Genomic DNA, 17,186 nt, shown 5'->3' with positions numbered 1-17,186 from the left:
TATAGATATACCTATAGATATATTACTACACACCTATTGAATTATCACAATAATGATGCTATGAGAAAATCTTACCCTTGATTCCATGTATTTTTAATTAAAAATTACATTTAAGATTTTTAGGACCTAATGAAATCACTATTTATTTTCATATCCCACACCACAGGCCTTTACATTTACATCCACGTTCTAGTGATTGAGGAAGAATCTGTGAGCAATTAAAGTGAAAATGTATCTTTTTATTGGTACCATACATTAATAATCAAGGGAAAGAACTAACCAAATCAAAAAAATATATATCAAACAATTATTTTTCTACAGGGTTTGCGGAAGAGGGAACAAGGAACCATTAAATTCATTTGTCACTGTTGCTGGAGAGAATGGCGATGGGGTTTAAATGTACAGGACGCAGCCTTCGTTGTATTTACAAAAGGAACAGAGACTTTGCATTGCTACCAAGAAAATAGGCCAATCTAATTTCGTTCACCAGAAAAGGTTTGAAAAATGAAAATAACTTTATGATGAATCCAACGTGCGGTTTCAAAGACAGTGGCGTAAAGTCACAACGTAAAGGGAACTTAACAAAGAGCTGAAACGTATGACCAGTGTGCGTGAAACAATATACAAGACCGAGTGAATGCCTGCAAATCCCATAATAAATAGAAATCAAAAACAAACCAAGCCCGCAGGCCCGAGTCCCGTCTCCACGGTGATGGTGCCGGAACCTTCTCCAGATACACGGCAGAGAACAGAACGGAAGGATGGAGATGGATGAGCCTGACGACAGAGGGGGGGGGCCGGGGGGGGGGGTCTCTTGCTTTCCTTTTTCTTTACGTTAGATCAAGATGGCTTTTAGGCAAATCTAAGTAAGAATACATTTTATTATCATTACAGTCAGACAGAACTTTGCTACTACCTTAAATATACAAGCACAAATACACAAAAGAGTCAGATCTTCAAAAGTGAAAAAAGGACTAAATAAAAACATCCACACTAACTTTCTCTTTTATGAACATAAAAGATAGAAACCATATATTTTAGAGAGGAGGGGGGGTTCAAAAGTCCTGTGTTGCTCCTTAGGTCTGCAGCTGTAGCTCGATATCGGTAGAAAATAAAAAAGTAACAATTGAAAGTAAGGAGTTTAATACAAATAAAAAACATTCTAGGGAAATAGATACTGGTATAAAAACTCTTAAATGTGTCATCATTGTGTGTGTGCGTGTGTATTTAAATGCTCTCTTTTCAAAAGAATGGATTTGCTGCAGTCTACGCAAAGAGTGCTTGGGCACTAGGAGAATCGAGTTCTTCAGCTGTGTTGACAGGTGTTTGTGTGTGTGTGAGTGTGTTTCTTCAGCTGTGTTGAGGTGTGTGTGTGTGTGTGTGTGTGTGTGTGTGTGTGTGTGTGTGCGTGTGTTTCTTCAGCTGTGTTGAGGTGTGTGTGTTTCTTCAGTTGTGTTGGTGTGCGTGTGTTTCTTCAATTGTGTTGGTGTGTTTCTTCAGTTGTGTTGGTATGTGTGCGTTTCTTCAGTTGTGTGTGTGGGTGTGTGTGTGTGTGTCCTATCCCTAGTGCCACAGTGAAGTTCATCTAGTCTCTGAATTTGAATGGTCTCTCAAAGTGATTCTATATTCTGGTCAACTTGCTGTCGCATGGCCCCAATTATGTTATTTACCTTTTTGGAGTTCACGCACACACAAACCCCTGCCCATACACACACATCCACACACAGACACCCAAACACACCCACACAGACACACACACCCACCCACACACCCATCCACAGAGACACACACCTCTCCTCTGTGTGGCTGCAGGATGGCTCTGCGCGGCCAGCGGACCAGAATGTAGCGTCAGGCTGAGAGGCCGACCGGGGGCGCCACCCAGAGCCCCTCCCCCACCACCCCCCCCCCGCCGTGGGCAGCCCCTCCTCTCCCCTCCCCTCCCCTCCCCTCCCCTCACATGCACGCTTAAATATAGACTCCTCTGTCTCCTCCCCCAACAGACCCTCCTCCCTCTCCCGCGCTTCACATTAAAATCGAGTCACCGTATGAACTTTAAAAAGGATCTGAGAACAGACATAACATTCATGTATGAGTTGGGAGGAGCAGGAGCAGGAGGGGGAGGAGGAGCAGGAGGAGGAGGGGGAACACGGAGCCAAAGAGCTGGGGAAGAGAGTCGCTGACCCAAACAGTGACCGACTCCTCTTCTTTCTTCACACGGAGGCGTCTCCCCGGGGCTCCACGACCGCTTCACGGGGGCCGCATCAGTCCTGGCCGCGCCGGCCCCCCCCCCCCGAAGGCGGGGCGGGGTCAGTGGTTTGATAAATCTGGGCTCTTTAAGTGATGTCTGGGGTCAGTAGGGTCTTGCTCACATGGCTGAGAGGGGGGGGGGGGTCTGGAGGGAGGGTCGTGGATAGAGAGAGAGAGAGAGAGAGAGAGAGAGGGGGGGGGGGGGGGGGGCTCTACTGGGAGGCCTGGGAGGTGGGGTTGTCGCTCTTGCTCTCCTGGCTGGAGGGGGCCTTGTTGTTCCAGGGCGAGTTGGCCCCCAGCGCCGGGGAGTTGTTGAAGCTGTCCTCGTCGTCCAGCCCGTTGGCCGCGTCGAACTGCGTGTTCTCCAGCCGCGTGATCAGGCGCTCGTCCTCGTCGCCGAACTCCCCGCCCATCAGTGTGGGCTCGCCCACCACCATCACGTCCTGTAGGGGGGGGGGGGGGGGGGGGGGGAGGAGAGGGGGGTCAGCGGGCGAGGTCACGGTGCACCAGTGCATGCTGGGTAAGATGGATGCTAAATGGACCGCGCTTATTCCGCGCTTTTCTAACCGCCTTACAATACTGACCAACATTCACAGTCATTCATCCCCACCCCGACGGCGGAGTCGGCCCCGCAGGGCGACAACCGGCTGGTCAGGAGCAGTCAGGGGGAGGCGTCTCGCTCAGGGACACCTCGGCACTCCGCTAGGAGGAGCCGGGGATCGAACCAGCGACCTTCTGGTCACCAGCGACCTTCTGGTTACCAGCCGACCCGCTCTGCCTCCTGAGCCTCACGCCGCCCTCGCTGCAGATTATTTGTTTTCTCTTTATTTAGTTAACAGTTTAACTTAACTTCACTTAACCGGTAGAACAGACCACTCGCTGGTCACTCTAAGGCAGAATCGATGGCTTCATCTCCTGCCAGAGCAGGTGGTGTTTGAACAACATAATGAAGTGCGTGTAAGACACACATACTGCGCCGCACCACCACATAGAGCAAATATATAGAGCTCAGGAAATAAGTATAGGGTCTGTCTAACAAGTCATAAGGAGAAGGTAACGCAAACACACAGGGGCAATAAACCCCCCGCAAATTAAAGGATTAGCACCACCCATCGGACCTCGTTCAGCAGCGTAGGGTTAGCCGTGGGGCTGCCAACATCCATATCAGATCCAACACAATACTCCTTAAAGGGGACCTATGACACCACCAGGTGGGAGGGATCAGCCGTTACAAGCCGTCTCTGACATCACAGGTGCATAATGGCTAATCACACTCACACCTTGTATCATACGTCACCTTTAAAGACGTCAAAAAAGATTCACATTGAGGGATTTTTATCAAAAGTGACATACAACCATTCATTCAGTCATTCACACCCCGACGGCGGAGTCGGCCCCGCAGGGCGACAGCCAGCTGATCAGCAGCAGTCAGGGGGAGGCGTCTCGCTCAGGGACACCTCGGCACTCCGCTAGGAGGAGCCGGGGATCGAACCAGCGACCTTCCGGTCACCATCCTCCTGAGCTACTGTTGCCCTAACAAATATCCATTATTTCTCAGCATCTCCGCTATTCTGTTCACCAAGGGGTGATGGCGGCGTCCTCACTAGAGGTGCAGTACCCTAGGCGCCCATTAGGGGGAGCTGTGGACTCACCGGGACCTGGCTGGACAGCGGGAAGCCGCTGGCGGGGCTCTTCTTCTTGCTGTTGCTGTTGTTGTTGGTCCCGCCCCCGCTGATGGTGCTGCCGCCCGACATCTTACGCTTCCGCCGCTTGTTGGGGGCCTGGCGGGCCGGCTCCGCTACACAGGAGGCAGCGGGTTAGCACCGGGTAGTTAGACCCGCCGTTAGCCCCGTCGCTAGCCCCGAGTTGCCGTCGCTAGCTCTGAGTTGTTGTCGCTAGCGCCGTCGCTAGCTCTGAGTTGTTGTTGTCGTTAGCCCCGTCTGGCGTCAGCCCCGTCTGTCGTTAGCCCTGTCGTTAGCCCCGTCCGTCGTTAGCCCCGTCCGTCGTTAGCCCCGTCCGTCGTTAGCCCCGTCCGTCGTTAGCCCCGTCCGTCGTTAGCCCCGTCCGTCGTTAGCCCCGTCCGTCGTTAGCCCCGTCCGGCGTCAGCACCGTCCGGCGTCAGCACCGTCCGGCGTCAGCACCGTCCGGCGTCAGCACCGTCCGGCGTCAGCACCGTCCGTCGCTAGCCCCGTCCGTCGCTAGCCCCGTCCGTCGCTAGCCCCGTCCGTCGCTAGCCCCGTCCGTCGCTAGCCCCGTCGGTCGCTAGCCCCGTCGGTCGTTAGCTCCGTCGGTCGTTAGCTCCGTCGTTAGCCTGTGTTCCAGGTGCTGGGGGGGCCTACCTGGGGGAGCGACCATCCGCTGCCACTTCTGGAAGAGGCAGGTCTTGAGGCAGTCCCGGGGGCTGAGGCTGTACGTCTTGTGTCTGGACATCAGCTCCTGCATGGGCTCCAGGATCACACACAGCTGAGGAGGAGAGGGGGGGGGTCCATGAGGCTGAGCGGCAGAGGCAGGGTCTCATATGGTCTGGGGGTCTGAAGTTAGGCACTGGGGGTGTGGGGGGCTGGGATGACTTTTTCAAGGTCTGAGGGTCTCAGAAAAAAAATGAAAAATGTAGGAGGCTCTAGTCGGTGGTGAGAGGGAAGCCACTGAAGGCCAAAGACCGTAGGAGTCACACGATCGTTAGGAACTGGAGTAACAGCAGATTACCGTTTACTAGTACAACTCCAGTCCAAACACGGACACTTGCATGACCCAATGACACCCCAATAAACCCTAATTTAAGGGGTGATATGACGCCACCAGGTGGGAGTGTCAGCCGCTACAAGCCGCTTCAAAATCTGCCATTTGCTGTGTTTTAGTGACATCACAAGTGGGCGTTCCCACCTAGTCGTATGCGGGATGGATCAGTCTACCAGCCTACCCAGTGGACTGTAGCAATTGTTGCTGAACTATCCGTCATATATCTAGGTGGACACGCCCAATCGTGATGTCACTATAACATAGGGAAGGGCAGATTTTCAAACGGCTGGCCATTTTTTTCACACTCACAACTGGTGGCAGAATATCAGCCCTTTGACTTTCCATAGAGGTCCACTATCCCGTTCGGCCCAACAGAACCGTCCTGCAAGTAGACGCTTGAAAAACAAGATTTTTTATTTTTTTTTACTGGTGTTGTTAACCAAAAGCCCATGGGCCAAACCCCCCCCCTCAGTAGGCCTCTTAGCTCCTCTCCTCAGAGAACACTCACAACCACAGCTCCATAACACTGACACACTGATCACAGGAGGCGTAGCAACAGGAGGGAGAGAGGTGAGGTGGTGTTACTCACTCGGAGGTAGTTGAGGGTGGAGTTGGACAGGCCACATCTCGTGATGTTTTTGGACAGCTGGTCCAACATCTGAGGGTCCTGGGCCTGGGGGGGGGGGGGGGGGAGAGGAACAGTGTGAGAGTGAGACACTGACGGGATACGTGAGAGTGAGACATGAGTATATGACGCGACTATGAGGGTGTTAAGAAATGGTGAGAACGGGAGCGCGAGGGTTTACGCGATTGTGAGTCGGAGAGTGAGACGTGATAGTGATATGCGAGAGTGAGACGTGCGTGGTTTACGCGAGTGTGAGACGTGATAGTGATATGCGAGAGTGAGACGTGCGTGTGAGCGGTTTACGTGAGTGAGACGTGAGCGTGAGAGTGAGACGTGAGCGTGAGGTGTCAGAGCGAGCCAGGAGGCGTGAGAGTGAGACGTGAGCGTGAGGCGTGAGAGTGAGACGTGAGCGTGAGAGTGAGGTGTCAGAGCGAGCCAGGAGGGGTGAGTGTGAGACGCGAGCGTGAGACGTGAGGTGTCAGAGTGAGACGTGAGGCGTCAGAGTGAGGTGTCAGAGTGAGCCAGGAGGGGTGAGAGTGAGACGTGAGAGTGAGGTGTCAGAGCGAGCCAGGAGGGGTGAGCGTGAGACGTGAGGTGTCAGAGTGAGACGTGAGCATGAGAGTGAGATGTGAGCGTGAGAGTGAGGCGTGAGAGTGAGACGTGAGGTGTCAGAGTGAGCCAGGAGGGGTGAGAGTGAGACGTGAGCGTGAGAGTGAGGTGTCAGAGCGAGCCAGGAGGGGTGAGAGTGAGGCGTGAGAGTGAGGCGTGAGAGTGAGGCGTGAGAGTGAGCGTGAGAGTGAGGCGTGAGAGTGAGGCGTGAGAGTGAGGCGTGAGAGTGAGGCGTGAGAGTGAGACGTGAGAGTGAGAGTGAGAGTGAGGCGTCTGAGCGAGCCAGGAGGGGTGCGGGTCACTCACGTGCATGGCCAGGATGCTGCGGGGGATGAGCTCCCGGTGCTGCCGGATGCTGAAGTGCCACGTCTTTATCCGCATCATGTCGTCGAACATGAACTCCAGGTACAGCCGCCCCTCCACACACACCTGGTGAGGGAAGGTCAGAGGTCAGACTGACGTAACGGTGGCCTGAACACACCACCAGGACAGGAAGGTTCAGACGAGGACAGAGTGCTCCTCTGGACTCCAAACAGTGCAGGGTTCAGTTTGTTACAGACCGACCACATGTTTTGTTACACTGAACTGCTCCTGTGCCTCTCTATGCATTACTAAAGTTTGGTGCAGAAATTAGGAGGTTTTGGGAATCAACCGATAAAGTTAGTATTATTCGGTTGCTAGTACGATCCCAGGCTCCTCCAAGCTTAGCGTCGAAGGTTCCCTGAGCAAGAGACCTTAAAACCCTAACTTCTTCTGACGAGCTGGCTGTCACCTTGCATGTTTTATTCGTCTCAGTGTGAATGGACCGTCATAAGTCATTTGGATAAAAAGGTATTTTTTAGGGCTAAAATGCTGTGAAAGAAAAAGTAAAATTGCTAGCCAAACTATCCCTGTGCTGAAACCCGCTCTATGTGCGTAATGCTAACTATCAAGCAATATTTGCCCAGGGATTGTCAGTTGCAAAAAGTAAACTTTTGACAAATACGTCTTCTAGTTTACCAGTCTACTGATAGGCCACAGAAACAGCCGTTGAGTGGCTGACTGTGAATGTGTGCGTGAATCGGTGAATGTTATGCAGTATATACTGGTTGAAAAGGGCTCTAAAAAAGCAGTCCATTTATAATTTATTTATCATAAAAGCTTGTGGCTCTACAGTGCAAATCAAACATCACCAGATTGCTCACCATAAACACACAAGGCTGGTCTATCTGACCACAAAGGTAAACCAAGCACACAACTTCAGGAGCACGCACAACCACGCACCTGTGTGAACATGGGCTTTCCGTTCTGCGTGACCATGGTGCACTGGTCGCAGTCCAGGGACACGAAGTTGTTGTGGAACGACTCCTTGGGGTGTTTCAGGACGTAGTACAGCTCAGTGGCGCCCCCTTCGAATATACTCCGGAAGTACCGCGGGATCAACGTCCTGCCGATGGCTGGAGAGACAAGGGAGACACGGGAGACACAAGAGGTTAGAAACACGTTACACATGTCCAGAAACACAAGAGGTTAGAAACATGTTACACACGTCCAGGTTAGAAACCTGTTGAGGTTTGAAAGCGGTGTGAAAGCCGTTGAGGTTTGAAACACAGAGTTTTGAAACGCGTCAAGGCTTGCAATCTCCATGAGCTCCATGTTATCTGAGCCATGCGTCACTGAAGAAGAGCTACAGGTTAAAGGGGTCTGGGTTTCCTTCACACTAGAGCGCATTGACATGCGCCATGAACTAATCTCCTAAACTATCAAGGCCACAGCTTTGAGCTTGATGCTAGACCCTTGATGCTAGGCCAAAACCAATGCAGTGCATTCACACATTCCCTCACAGAAAAACAGACGGATCCACCACTTCCAAGGTTGTGTCTCATCCGGACACATCGAGCAACAGCACAGTGATCTGGGAACCGGAAAGGTGCATTTCTCTTTTCTTATACAGAAGTTATTTTCCCAAACCCAACTCAGTTAATTTAAGATAAGGAGATAGCTATCTCTGTTGCATACGGGGAATGGGTTTACCTAGTGATTGTAAGTGCTTTGCACTGTGTTCTATAAACATCCTGACTGTGCCGACAGCGATACATCGTTGTTTCTCTTTCTTCTGACAAATGTACTTATTGTAAGTCGCATTTGCCGTCTGCTAAACGCCCTCAATGTAAATGTAAACAAATTGGTCCCTCCTCCTCTGAACCACTCCGTGGACGTAGAGTCCACAGCGTGGTGAACAGCAGGTGTCCCCCGCGGCTGCAGGCGGCGCTGGTAGCCCAGCGTGCGGCGCGGTCTCTTACTGTAGCGTTTGGGTCCGTCCTCCAAGCAGAAGGTGATGGTGAGCATCGCGTCATCTTCAAAGAACTCTGTGGTGAAGGCGTCCCACCAGAGGTTATCGCACTCCTGCGGACAGACAGCGGTAAGAACAAGATGGAGCGATGCTTCTGGTGTGTGTCTGCATGTCTTTATTCACCAAATAGCTACAACTTTTGAGTCTTTGGGAAAAAAGAAAACATGCTTTAGAGGTGAAATACCTCTGTCCAGTTCTGTAGCCGTTTGTTGAGCTCAAATATTCTGTAGTCGGTTTGGTTGCCGTACGGCGTGTGCCTCCTGTGAACGCAGAGAGAGAAGGCATGAGACACCAGGAGGGAGAGGAGCCCACATGAAGGGCCCACCGGCCGAGACACCCTGACCAAAAGGAGATCAGGACCCATTCCATGTTGTCTCGACTCTGTTAGCTCCAGACTAGCTTCAGCAATCGAATTAGAGTTGTTTTGATACCGATACCAGTATCGGAAGTTTCTCTCCAATACTGCTTAAGATGCAGTATTGGGTATCTGCAGGTACGCAAGTCTATGCACTGATCCGATACCGTCACGTGACTAATTTACTACAAGGGAAAAGATACTCAACCTATACTAGGGCTTTGACTTCGAACTTCGTGATTCGAATATAATTCGAATATCAAAAAAATAAATCAAAATTCGAACGAATATTAGGCAGCCCTTAATATTGGAACCTGTTATGGGCAGGCCAAGAGAGAGAGACATCGGAGAACCCATGCAGTCTATTCATAATATTGTAATGACCACAGAAGAGGCAGTGAATGAAGTATTGATGAGACAGCGATTTATTAGAAACATAATAAACCGTTGGAACACGCAAGACCGGTAACCATAGCAACGCCTGTAAACAAACCTCCCAAAGCCCAGGGCTGAATCCGAATACTCATACTTATAGTATGCATTTTGTAGTACGCCACAAATATAGCGCGTCCGAATGCTCAGTGTGCATTGTGTAGTACGGAAAACGTTTCCGAATGCGTACTACCGCCACAGTATACAACGGTAGGTCACTACGTTACCAGACGAGTCTGGTAACGGACGAAGAAGAGATGGCTGACCCGACACTACCAACAGCGGCTTAGAAAGACGTCATAGAAAGCGGCGAAAAAAAGACATTAAAAAGAGTAAAAAAGTAAAGTAAGTAATTAAGTAAAGAGAGACATTTTTAATTTAATAGCAACGATGACAAGACAGAAAACAGGTAACTTATCAAGGTAATTTTGCCGGCATCTGAGGGGAGACACGTCATCTCCAAACATCCGGTGGAGTTAGGCGGTGTTCGGAAGAGTTCAGAGGCGTTCTACGCATAGCTGTAGACCGTTCTAGGCGTTCTACGCATAGCTGTAGACCGTACTACACTGTGTAGTACATGTAGTACGGTCAAGGAGTAGACACTGAACATAAATAGTATGTACTAAGTATTCGGATTCAGCCCAGGTATTACTGAAGGCATTTAATGGTCAAAATATTATTAATAAATATTCGAATATATTCGAATACTAATATTAATAAACAAACGAACTTCGAATATGATTTTTGGCCAAAAGTCAAAGCCCTAACCTATACGCATGTTCACAAATCGGTACCGGGAAGGAAAAAGCGGTATCGGAACAACTCTAAATGGAATCAAAGAGGCTGCGACCGGCCAGGCTAGAAACCTGGCCTCGTGTTGGAGGGTGGGAGAGCGAGACAGGCCCTGTAGGCTCTCACCCGATGCCAGGCTCCAGGTACGTGGGCGGATACATCGGAGTGGGACTGCAGAAAGAGAGAGAGCAGGAGGTTAAAGACAAGGAGACTATTAATAAGCGATACTCCACACACACACACACACACACACACACACACACACACACACACACACACACACACGTTCAGGAGGATTCTGTTCAGGTTTACCGCAGTTTTCAAAGTTCTAAAATGAAAACACACAAAAACGGTCGAACTCGACTATTACGACATTAACGCTGTAACGAGACAATTATAGGTTTAAGACGCCTGGGCACAAACACCAGATGAGGCAATAAATGTGCAGCACTTCTGCAAACTTAATAACGACGCCATTCATCTGCTCCATTAACACACACACACACACACACACACACACACACACACACACACACACACACACACACACACACACACACACACACACACACACACACACACACACACACACACACACACACACACACACACACACGGCGAGGAGATAAACCAGCACAGCCCAACATCTATGTAGCAGCAGCAGCAGCAGCAACAACAACAACAACAACGACGACGATGGATTTTGAGGTTAGCTGAGCCACTTTCTGCGGGTTGATTTGACAGCCGAGGAGGGGCAGTGGTGGTGGAGGAGTGGAGGGGAGGTGGTGGAGGTGGAGGGGAGGTGGTGTTGGAGGCGGGGTGTTGGTGGAGGAGGAAGAGGGGGTGGTGGTGGACATGGGCTGCAGGAGGAGGATGTGTTGATGGTGGAGGAGGGGGGGGTGGTGACGGTGGTGGAGGAGGGGGGTGGGTGGTGCTAACAGCCCGGCTGGACGGCGACTCACCCCACGTCTCTGTCCAGCATGGTGCCGGGGTGGAAGGGGGGGAAGGCGCTACCGTTCGGAGGCTCCTTGGGTGAGTACAGCTTGAACGACTTGGACGAACAGCCTGGGGGGGGGGGAGAGAGGGGAGAGAGGGAGGGAGATACAGAGAGGTCAACAGCAGCTCTGGGGGCTGCCAGGCAGCAGTAATGTAACATTAACAGTAATGTAACATTAACAGTAATGTCACATTAACAGTAACGTCACATTAACAGTAACGTCACATTAACAGTGATATCATACGTGTTAATATCTAGGTTCACCGTGACTGTACTGGTCATTCCGTTATGAATATAAGGTTTAAAACAACAGAGCCAAAGGAGAAAGGTTTTGACTCAAACTACCACACCTTCCATTTGTATCCATTTCAATACACTGTTTACAATGCTACTTCATTAATTACTACTTGGTACTTAATTCAGGACGATGCTGACGTGTACCGAAAGGACGTAAAACGCGCTCCGGTGATAACACTATCTCCTTGGGCTGAACGATGAATCCAATTCAAACCAACATCGCCATGGAATAGAATGCCATTTGCAAATAGCAAAGGCTGCGAAAAAATATTATTATATATTAATATTATATACATTTTGGATTTGTTACTGACTTGAGATCAGGAAGATTTCTATTTATTTTTATTTTAAAATTCAAAAGTAAAAAGATGTCATAATACCAAATTCAATTAATCTCAACACAGGCCTGGCCAAAAGGAAAGAGCAGTTTATATGTCGACTGCCTCCAAAGTTGTGTTGGTCATACCCAGAAAGATGTTTTGCTTGTTTAGTGAATAATACAGACCATGAGGTAATTTATAAAGAAAAATTGCATAATCACACTTCGATTATTTCCCCAAATCGTTCAGCCCTACCGTTTCCTGTACTGTGGGTGGTCATTGGTGGACATGATGGGCTTCAACAAAACACACGGCATGATGGCCTCTGGTACGGGTTCAGGTGAATATAGAAGTTAGGCTGCATGCCTTTTCTAACCAGATAACACCGACCCTAAACCGCTCTCCTCTCATGGATGGATGGATGGCTGGTGTGTGCGTGCACACACGCACACACAGTTAAAAAGGCTGACAAGCCGTTGCGGATGTGGGGTCATGACCTCTGCTCTACGCCTCACTTAGCTTCTCTACTTCCTGTCTGTCTGTCCGTCTGTGCATGTTCAATACAGGACCGTGTATTTGAATGATTCAGTCAGTGTTGACACGCAGATCATTCATGTGAATTCAAGAGTTGGCTGCACAGGATGTGATATTCACTCAGTCCTAGAAGAAAAGCATTTCTGTTCTTATTGAATTTGGGATATTGTAGCATCTGGGGGAAGTCTGCATTAAGGAGACGGCATGGCCACCTTTCAGAGGAGGAAGACAATCTCTGAGATGAAATGGGCCAATCAATGGATTTAGAAGTACTTCTCCCAAAGGTAAGCAGTCCTAAACCAATTGGAGGTATTCTGGCTGGATTGTATCACAGAGAGGGAACTCTAACAGAGTTATTTGAAGAGAGGGGGCGGCGATAGACAGTTGTTGGGATCTGGCTTTTTACTACATCTTAGAACCACACCTTCAAGACAGCGATATTTGTAACCAAAACACTGATATTTGTAACGGTGAATTCTACACTCCATGTGTGGGACTGCAAGGGCAATGTTTGTGTAACATAGATAGAAAGCAGTCATTAAATAATCCAGGAGGCATACATTTAGCGACTATAAATGTCTGTAATAACTTCTGTTTACACACGATGAGAAGCACAAGTGAGCAACGATGACCGCCCTGCCATAGAAAAACAAATGGAGAGATAAATAAATAATCAATAGTTATGTGTCCATTAGTTGTTGAGAGCCCCATTAGCTGCTCTGCTTTCCTTTGGTGGTTAATGACAGGCCGTCACAATCACATCAGCAGACTCACTTCCTCTACTGGGAATCCTGCTCCTCTCTCCTCTTACAACTTACAGCCATTAAACACACACACGCACACACGGGAACACAAACACACAGGAACACAATCACACACACACACACAGGAACACAAACATCACAGGCCCACAAACACATTATACACACACACACAGGCCCAGACAAACATCTCACACACACAGGACCACAAAAACACACACACAGTCAGGTGAGTCTCACGGACTCAGGTCATCAATATATAATATGGACCAATGGGAACCAAAGCATTAAAACAGAACCTAACCTCCGCATCTCTGCTCAGTTTAATGCGTTCATCTGAAGGGTTGACCGTTCACCAGGTTATGATCACCGTCTTAAGCCTGCAGGTTTTAATCACGGCTCCGATACTTATTAGAAATTGCAAATTGCATGTCCTGTTAACTATAGCATTCTCACCCCGCGGTGCACAGCGGGCTCTCCCGGTACTCTGATAAGTATTCAGTAATAAGTATTGGGTATTAAGTATTCATGGGAGTCGGCAGAGCTACAATAGCAAAGCTATGCTAACAGCTAGCTCGGTGATCACGGCTCGGAGCCGAGCTGTGTTTCTGTTTCTCTAGTTCTTTGGTTCATTACGACCCTCAGTCCGAGGACTGTGGTCACGCCACAACACACCAGATATCGATCACCCAACCCGGGGACCCCGAGCCGGATCCCCGGGCCTGCAGCCCCTCCGCTAACGGTAGCATTAAGCTTCGGTAGCTTGTTGGGCTAACGTTAGCCGCAATGCTAACCCCTTTAGCCTGGGCGATTTAACGACAAAAAGCCCCGAAAACAAGACGCAGAACCCGCATCCAGTCCGACCCGGGCCGGGGAGGGGACACCGTTCGGGTCTCCCCGGGGCTCAGACCCCCTCGGCGGGGGGGAGGGTAAAGGGGTCTCTTTACCTGCTGAGGAGCTCCGGGAGACGGGGTGTTTACAGGACGCTGCGCTCCGTGCGTAAAGACGCGCAGGGCCGCTCCAACACCACGGCGCACCGGGACGGACGGGACCGGCTCAGCGGGACCGGCGGACGGGACAACCGAGCGGGGTTCGGGGGTTTATCGGTGGTTTAGTCCAGCATGAGGCCTTGGGGGTAGACTGGACCTGCTGTGGGCTGACGCAGACCCCGATGAGCCCTTTGTTCACGGCGGACATGAACAATAGCTGTAGGCCCTCCTCCTCCTCCTGCTCTCCCTGCGCAATGCATTCGCTCCTCTCCTCTGTGGCTGGGGGGGGGGGGGGGGGGGGGGGGGGGGGGGGGGTGTGAGCATCAACAACCTCTCCTCCCCTCTCCCCTGCTCCCTCCCCCACCCCGCTGCACACACAGGCTGTCTGCGAAGCACTTTCCCGTACATCGTTTTCCTTTAAAATGGCACAGATGTAAATTGGCCTAATACACTAATACGCTCGAAATGCATGACAGCCGACAACAATATTTAGCGTAATTGTTTTTTTGGGGTCTAATTAGTGCACATCAGGTCAGGGCGTGCGCGTTATTCAGACAGGCATTAAAGCACGGTATTCTCAGAGATGCCCCGCCGTCATGTGTCATTAAGGATGCATATGCAGACTATTGCTGATTCAGCAGCCTGATAGGAGCCAGAGTCCCGTGGAACAGGACCAGGGTCCGTCTCCACAGGGCAGGCCCTCCGAAGTTTAAGCAAGACATTTATGATGGTGTGTGTGTGTGTGTGTGTGTGTGTGTGTGTGTGTGTGTGTGTGTGTGTGTGTGTGTGTGTGTGTGTGTGTGTGTGTGTTATTCTAGAATGAAACACGTTTATTATATTATTATTATTATTTCTTTAAGTCACCCAAAAAAGAGGTTGGTGAAAATCGATGCATTTAAATATGTATTGATATATTTACATTAGTCTTGATATTTGAATGATAGATGAATTATCATCTGTTTTTGAGTGCTGGGTATTCAGCATCTTTCCGTTAATAATTATATTTACCAGTTTTGGAGACTACTGGTCTCTTATTGGCCAACAGTTGTTTGCTACGATGTGACCCATTCCTTAATTATGGGCTGTTGTTTTCAACCTGGTCATTTTGTAAACCGAGGAATTTTTTCCTCCGAGGTGAATAACAGCAGGTGTTCAAAGAAGTGGAATTTAAGAATCACACTCAAAACAAACCCATTCACTCGCTACCACTAAACCCAAAGTCACCACGAGAAGAGGGAAGACCTGAGTCTGTAGGAGTGAAACTCTACAACGCGACACACGGAGCCCAGCTCAGAGTCTAGCTCACAGTCTAGAGTCCAGCTCAGAGTCTAGAGTCCAGCTCCGAGTCTAGCTCAGAGTCTAGAGTCCAGCTCAGAGTCTAGAGTCCTGCTCAGAGTCTAGAGTCCAGCTCAGAGTCTAGAGTCCAGCTCAGAGTCTAGAGTTCAGCTCAGAGTCTAGAGTCCAGCTCAGTCTAGAATCCAGCTCAGAGTCTAGCTCAGAGTCTTGAGTCCAGCTCAGAGTCTAGAGTCCAGCTCAGAGTCTAGCTCAGAGTCTAGAGTCCAGCTCAGAGTCTAGCTCAGAGTCTAGAGTCCAGCTCAGAGTCTAGAGTCCAGCTCAGAGTCTAGAGTTCAGCTCAGAGTCTAGAGTCCAGCTCAGTCTAGAGTCCAGCTCAGAGTCTAGCTCAGAGTCTAGAGTCCAGCTCAGAGTCTAGAGTCCTGCTCAGAGTCTAGAGTCCAGCTCAGAGTCTAGAGTCCAGCTCAGAGTCTAGAGTTCAGCTCAGAGTCTAGAGTCCAGCTCAGTCTAGAGTCCAGCTCAGAGTCTAGTTCAGAGTCTAGAGTCCAGCTCAGAGTCTAGAGTCCAGCTCAGAGTCTAGAGTCCAGCTCAGAGTCTAGAGTCCAGCTCAGAGTCTAGAGTTCAGCTCAGAGTCTAGAGTCCAGCTCAGTCTAGAGTCCAGCTCAGAGTCTAGCTCAGAGTCTAGAGTCCAGCTCAGTCTAGAGTCCAGCTCAGAGTCTAGAGTCCAGCTCAGAGTCTAGTCCAGCTCAGAGTCTAGAGTTCAGCTCAGAGTCTAGAGTCCAGCTCAGTCTAGAGTCCAGCTCAGAGTCTAGAGTCCAGCTCAGTCTAGAGTCCAGCTCAGAGTCTAGAGTCCAGCTCAGAGTCTAGAGTCCAGCTCAGTCTAGAGTCCAGCTCAGAGTCCAGCTCAGAGTCTAGAGTCCAGCTCAGAGTCTAGAGTCCAGCTCAGAGTCTAGAGTCCAGCTCCGAGTCTAGCTCAGAGTCTAGAGTCCAGCTCAGAGTCTAGAGTCCTGCTCAGAGTCTAGAGTCCAGCTCAGAGTCTAGAGTCCAGCTCAGAGTCTAGAGTTCAGCTCAGAGTCTAGAGTCCAGCTCAGTCTAGAGTCCAGCTCAGAGTCTAGAGCTCAGAGTCTAGAGTCCAGCTCAGTCTAGAGTCCAGCTCAGAGTCTAGAGTCCAGCTCAGAGTCTAGAGTCCAGCTCAGTCTATAGTCCAGCTCAGAGTCCAGCTCAGAGTCTAGAGTCCAGCTCAGAGTCCAGCTCTGAGCATGAAGACGTTAGCGCTGAGAGTCCTGAGCTCCATCCTATGCCCCCCCCCCCCACCCCCTCCCCTCCACGTCTCTTCCCCTCTCTCCCCTCTGGTGAGGTCTCATCGTGGGGGGGAGGGGAGGCGGCGGTAGCTACGAGTGGCGGTCGGCCGCGCAGAGCCTGACTTATATGGATTTGCCTATCTCACGTTCAAAGATCCCTGTCGCCATGGCAACGTGCGGCGGAGGAGTCAACGGTGTCCCGGCTGGAGTGGGGCTAAAGAGTCGCCGTGCAAGGACGGACACAGAAGGGGTTAATCCTGCGTGTGTGTGAGCGTGTGAGCGTGTGAGCGTGTGAGTGTGTGTGCGTGTGAGACCAAATCTCAGCCATTGAAATGGTACATGCGGCGGTGTTAATCCCGGGGTGTGCGTGCGCCTCGCAGCCACGGGTGTGGAGGGGGTTGACAGGATAAGGATTGCAGGCTTACTCACACCATCTCTCTGGCTCTCAGGCACCAGACGGCCTTATCTCCACACAGCACCCCGAGCTGCGGGCTCACATGTACACACTCCCAGCTCACACACACGCACACACACACACACACACACACACACACACACACACA

At 50.4% G+C, this 17,186-nt stretch overlaps 2 protein-coding genes and 1 long non-coding RNA gene across 3 annotated transcripts in view; 2 read left to right on the top strand and 1 right to left on the bottom strand.

The window, feature by feature from the left end:
* Nucleotides 1-218: 218 nt before the first annotated feature.
* Nucleotides 219-14,308, bottom strand: ldb1b (LIM-domain binding 1b). The gene is made up of 11 exons (XM_060048275.1): nt 13,988-14,308; nt 11,094-11,196; nt 10,258-10,302; nt 8,737-8,812; nt 8,503-8,605; nt 7,484-7,656; nt 6,527-6,649; nt 5,576-5,659; nt 4,587-4,710; nt 3,900-4,045; nt 219-2,690 (listed from the first exon to the last, which is right to left on the bottom strand). Exons 2-11 carry the CDS (start codon nt 11,111-11,113, stop codon nt 2,460-2,462), a joined length of 1,125 nt encoding a protein of 374 aa, XP_059904258.1. The 5' UTR covers nt 11,114-11,196; nt 13,988-14,308; the 3' UTR covers nt 219-2,459.
* On the top strand, nt 9,416-10,078 carry LOC132454736 (uncharacterized). Its single transcript, XR_009524985.1, has 2 exons — nt 9,416-9,897; nt 9,939-10,078. It is a non-coding gene; the product is annotated as an uncharacterized LOC132454736 (long non-coding RNA).
* Nucleotides 14,309-16,789: 2,481 nt separating the features above from the next.
* Nucleotides 16,790-17,186, top strand: part of LOC132454211 (basic proline-rich protein-like) — a 16,355-nt gene continuing 15,958 nt past the window's right edge. The window contains 1 exon segment of the mRNA XM_060047431.1: nt 16,790-16,831. Coding sequence (XP_059903414.1) covers nt 16,790-16,831 — 42 coding nt within the window.

The sequence above is a fragment of the Gadus macrocephalus genome, chromosome 3 (assembly GCF_031168955.1).
Source record: "Gadus macrocephalus chromosome 3, ASM3116895v1".
Lineage (NCBI taxonomy): Eukaryota > Metazoa > Chordata > Actinopteri > Gadiformes > Gadidae > Gadus > Gadus macrocephalus.
Note: the sequence above shows the minus strand (reverse complement) of the source record. Positions and strands in the feature narration are given on the sequence as shown.